Raw genomic sequence first — 4,858 nt, 5'->3', positions numbered from 1 at the left:
TCTCCGATTCACTAGCATTAAAAGGCAATTAGGCAAATCGCACGATAGACCTTTTTCTCTAATTTTTTTCTTGGTGGGTCTTTCCTTTACAATGTTGCATTTGCTTTTGTTATTTTTGATCTTTGCTTGCTTGAGCCTCTTTTCATCTGTCTCTCTCTCTCTCTCTTTTTCTCAAATATTCATTCATTTGTGAAACGAAGGAAGAGGGAGAGCTTGGGGAAATCACAAATTGATTTACGTTTCCATGTTCGTCTTCCTCTTTTGTTTAGTTCAACTGGTAAAATATTTAACAGAGCTCTCTAACAGTTCAAGGTTGTTGCCGGGAATGTCTTTGACCCTTGACCCGTTCTTGTATATCTTCACGGTTGGTACGGCCGAAACCCCAACTCCCTCGGACTTGGCCAAGAATCGGTGCTCCTCGACATCCACCTAATCCAACCAAATATACATCATTATCCACTTTCATTAATTTAATTAATTTGCTTTTTTAAAATTTGATTAAGCATATCATGTTGTATTACTATATGATACTAAAAGCAAAGTCGGCACTTAAAATTTTGATTAAGCAAATCATGTTGTATTACTATATGTATTACTAAATGTTTTACTAAAAAAAAAAAAGAAAAAGGAGGAGAAAAGATGGTAAACCTTAAGGAAGTTGACGGAAGGATATCTCTTGCAGAGATGCTCCAAGGTTTGTAATATTTGCTGCTTTTCGCTGGATTTGTTGCAGAAGAGCACCACAGACATCCCTGTTATTACAACAAATCGTAAGGGCTTTTTGGTTATTATACAATAATATATTTCTCGTTAGTTAGGACTTAATAGTTAGAACAGTTAATCTTGCTTTAAAAGTACTAACCGGGCGACGTTACGAAGTGTCTGAAGCGCTCGTTACTGGTGATGACGATGATGTCAGCACCAAACTTCAAGCCCTGAACATCCTCGCCTCGACGCTTCTTGAGCTGCAATTGGGCCTCGAATAAGGCCCGGCCCACCTCCACGTCTCCTGGCGTTTTTCTTATCAACATCTCGTAGTCTTGTATGGCTGCCTCCCACCGCTCCAACTATCCAAAAAGATTAAAATTAATTTTTGGGAAACATGCATTTTAAAAAACAGGAAACGGATTTCTGAATCTGACGATTTAGATCAGAATTGATTGACTATTGATCCTGATTTCCACCGTTCCTAATCATTGCTTTCTGAATTGGAATTGGATCCAGATCAATCGATCCCTAGTCATTTTCTTTATAATCTATCTTGAATTCGATCGATTCATAGGCCAATTCTCGATTCCTGAATGGATTCGATTTTTACCATAAAAAAGCTTAAATTCCCAATTACTAAACTAATTTAGGTTGATTTGGATCGAAATCCTCTCTAATTGATTCTATTCCCGTTTCCGAGATTTTAAACCTCGCATATCTGCCTACGTATATTAGTATTATTGGAGTTGGAGACCAATACAGATCTGATGTATCAGGCAAAAAGTGTATCAGTCCAGCCAAAACAGTACGGATCAGCCCAATACCGCTCGATCTGTATTGTTATCAGCCACGACTGACATGGATACCGGCATCAGTAAATCCCGATACAAATCAGGTCTAATGGGCAAAAAAGTGGATCAGCCCAGCAAAAATATAAGTATAGATTGATCCGATATTACCCGATGCATATCAGTATGGGCCACACTGAAGTCACCAAAGACCTGAAGATTCCGATATGTTTCAACAAATAGTGAGCCTCACCTTGGCGTAGCTGTCGGCTCGTCGTAGCCTGGCTTTGCTGTAAGAAGGACGCAAGTTGAGTGCATGGGTGCAGTCCTCGACGGCTTTCTCAAACTGATCGAGTTTGGATCGGCACGCGGCTCGGTTACAGAGCAAGACCGAGTTAAGCGGGTCATGCTCCAGTCCTTCACCGTACGCTACACACGCCTCCAAGAACTTGGAAGCCTTGAAGTGGTCGTTCCCTCTGTTCCTAGCTAACGACACGGCTCGGGCCTTCCTCACCATTGCACTCACTTCCCTATTACTCGAATCGAGTCGACACGCTCGCTGAGCCGCCACCACTGCATCCTCAAACCTATTCACAACCCCAAAAAGAAGACAGATCAATCAATAAAACAAGTCCCAAAGAGAACCAAAAACGCTTTTCATTGAACTAATTTGAAAACCCTGCGGTGTCTCATTTCTCATCTCTAAAAAAGATTGTTTTTTTTTTGTCTTCACAATCCCATCCATGTCTACCCTTTTTAGAACAAAAGGGTTCCTCTCCTCCCCTTTTCAAAATTAATCCTTACACAGTACGCATCGCACAATAATTCTATCACACTCCACAGGTTCTCACATGCAGTAAGCTTCGCCGGTGGCGGAGATCGTTTCACGTTTTTGATCTCATAAACCTGTAGTTTAGTTTGAGTCCAAAAACAAATTTTGCTTTTCCATAAAAACAAGTAATTGAGAATACAAACCTGCCGGCGGCCATGTCAACCTGGGCTTGTATCTGCAATATAAAAGAGTAGGTTGTGGGTCCGAAGAACTTGGTGCAGGCATCCATATCGAAGGCCGGCCAGGTCGTTAACGTGGTATCCGCATCATCATGTCTCTGAAGCTTCAATAACGCCTCTGCTTGCATTGCCAATACCTGAAGAGCTGAATCGGCGCCGGAGGAGATGGCGGTTCTGGACTCTTTCAGCAATGTCTGCCAGTCTTTTATCCTCCGAGCTTCGTTGCACCTGTTGACATGTGTTTGTACTGCTTGAACTTTTGCATAATCGTTAGAACTGGCTTCGGGTCCTGACTGTTTGTAATGATTCAACGCCTTCTCTGCTTCACCCAATCTGTGAAAACACAGAAACACCCAGGAGAAACACAATAATTATAAGCTGGCAGAAACATTAATAAGGGAATATATATATATAAGCTGTACACAGTACAGCACCTGAGAAACAATGTGGCCAAACGGTGATGAGCTCTTTGGTAAGAAGGGTCAATTCTGATGGCTTCTCTGCATTCAAATATTGCCTCAAGAAGCCGACCCATACCCGTTAAAGCTGCGCTCTTGTTGCTTCGATAAGCAGCCTTGTTTGGGTCAAGCAGAATCGCTCGATCGTACAATGACAAGGCCTCCGCAAACCTACCCTTCTTGTACTCTTCGTTCCCCATTACCTTCAATTCCTCTGGATCCAATCTCTTAGACAGAGCTCGACAGAAGGATCCCTGCTGCTGCTGCTGCTGCTGCTGCTCTTGGCTGTCATCAAAACTACTTCTCCTTACTATGTTACCCATTACACCAGCGTTTGAGCGTCTGCCACCCGAACCATTCTCTCGACCAGTCTTGGGAAGGTATTCGAGAACATTATTGGCGGTAGAAGTCGAACTGGGTTGTTGTTGGTTACTTGAATTCTGGTTCGTTCCTCCTGGCTGCCTAATGTTCCCCAAATGGCCAAAGAGAAAAACATTGCTTGACGAAGCTCGAACCAAATTGTTGCTTCCCTTTGACCTCTGGTGATCAGCGATCATACTATCGAGCTCCCCTGAGATACCAATAGCCTCCTTGGGAACCCTTCTTCCTTGCCCATTACCCTGTTGTGTCGTTGGCACCACCTTCGTTATTAGTGCTTTTGATGTATTTGCAGGTACTATTGCTCCATCGGAGGGTTCTCTGTTGTGATGATTCTGATAAGGCTTGGGATGATGAGGGGCAGCTTTGACGAGGGGCTTATCGGGAAGCTTTGATGGCGGATCAGATAAGGTGTAGGTGTCGAGGAAGGCAGTCTCATCGGATCCTCCACGTCTCCGCTTTGAATGGGCGCTAGGTTGCTTTGTAATGTTTTTGTTGTTCTGTGAGGGTAACTCGTTTGCAGATTGGGATCTTCTAGGCCAGAAGCTCCGACATTTGAAACCGCCTAGAAGCATAGCTCCACAACCCGATTTCTTTACCGGCGAATACTCCGCCATTTCTGACATAACTTCTTGATATCTTCGATTCTTTCTATGAAGGATGGAACATTTTCTTTTTAAGGTGACAGAAATGGATTATAAAAGAAGAATAGAAAACACTGGGTGAAGAAACTGCCGGGAAATGCAAGAACCCCGGCAGCTGTAGCTGTATCGACCAAAGAACAATTCAAACCATAAGAGGTCTTTGAATCAAGTTGAGAGAGGCTGAGAACCCACTAATAATTTTTATATAAAAAAAAAAAAAAACAGAGAAATTTTAAAACGGTTAGAGGTTGCTTGAATTTGAATCAGTATAATAAGAACCCACCCCAGGGAGGTGTGTATTTCTGAACCCACGACCTCCTGGAGTGGCCTCCAAGAAATCTTCTTTTCTTCTTCTTCTCTCTCTCTCCTGTTTCTATTTCTTTGTATATTGAAAATTTTTTTAAAAAAAAATTTCGTTTCTTTAATTTTTCTCAGAATTTTGAAGAAAAAAATTTTCAGTTTTAATTGAAATATTTGTTTTGTCTTTTGTGCTCGTGCAATGAGGACAAAGTATGGAGCACCGGAAGATCCGGTCCTGGAACAAATATGGATCTCTAAAATTAAGAGGACAGAATAAAAACAAAATAAATTTAAAAAAAGAAAGAAAAGCGAAAAATAGGAAAGGGAACATTTTTCATTCCCGATTTGGGGGTGGGGTTTGGTATATCTCATTCTATCTTTTTTTAGGCTTTTACAGCTAAGGATGTAAAAGGGTGTGTGAGATGGTCACGCAGGGCTGTTAGCGCCCCCCACGTATACTGCCAGCTGTAGATAGATTCTTTTAGACTGTTTCTCTCTCTCTCTAGCTTTTTGTTTTATTTGTTTTCCTTCCCCCATCGTGGTTTTAGGACACGGTATCGGATCGGATTAG

The 4,858-nt window shown here is 42.0% G+C and overlaps 1 protein-coding gene across 1 annotated transcript; it reads right to left on the bottom strand.

The window, feature by feature from the left end:
- On the bottom strand, positions 1–3,971 carry LOC122666865 (inactive TPR repeat-containing thioredoxin TTL3-like). The gene is made up of 6 exons (XM_043862961.1): positions 2,942–3,971; positions 2,472–2,840; positions 1,750–2,083; positions 863–1,067; positions 649–752; positions 1–429 (listed from the first exon to the last, which is right to left on the bottom strand). The coding sequence occupies exons 1-6, from the start codon at positions 3,967–3,969 to the stop codon at positions 271–273; spliced, it is 2,199 nt and encodes a 732-aa protein (XP_043718896.1). The 5' UTR covers positions 3,970–3,971; the 3' UTR covers positions 1–270.
- Positions 3,972–4,858: the final 887 nt, after the last annotated feature.

The sequence above is a fragment of the Telopea speciosissima genome, chromosome 7, assembly GCF_018873765.1.
Source record: "Telopea speciosissima isolate NSW1024214 ecotype Mountain lineage chromosome 7, Tspe_v1, whole genome shotgun sequence".
Lineage (NCBI taxonomy): Eukaryota > Viridiplantae > Streptophyta > Magnoliopsida > Proteales > Proteaceae > Telopea > Telopea speciosissima.
The sequence above is the reverse complement of the archived record's forward strand: the minus strand, read 5'-3'. Positions and strand labels throughout refer to the sequence as shown.

Excerpts from the sequence above, each read along its gene's own strand:
- LOC122666865 (XM_043862961.1), bottom strand. The coding sequence starts at position 3,969 with ATGTCAGAAATGGCGGAGTATTCGCCGGTAAAGAAATCGGGTTGTGGA. Across the intron at positions 1,068-1,749 it reads GAGCCGACAGCTACGCCAAG|TTGGAGCGGTGGGAGGCAGC; the intron begins GTGAGGCTCACT and ends CTTTTTGGATAG. Across the intron at positions 753-862 it reads ACACTTCGTAACGTCGCCCG|GGATGTCTGTGGTGCTCTTC; the intron begins GTTAGTACTTTT and ends TTGTAATAACAG.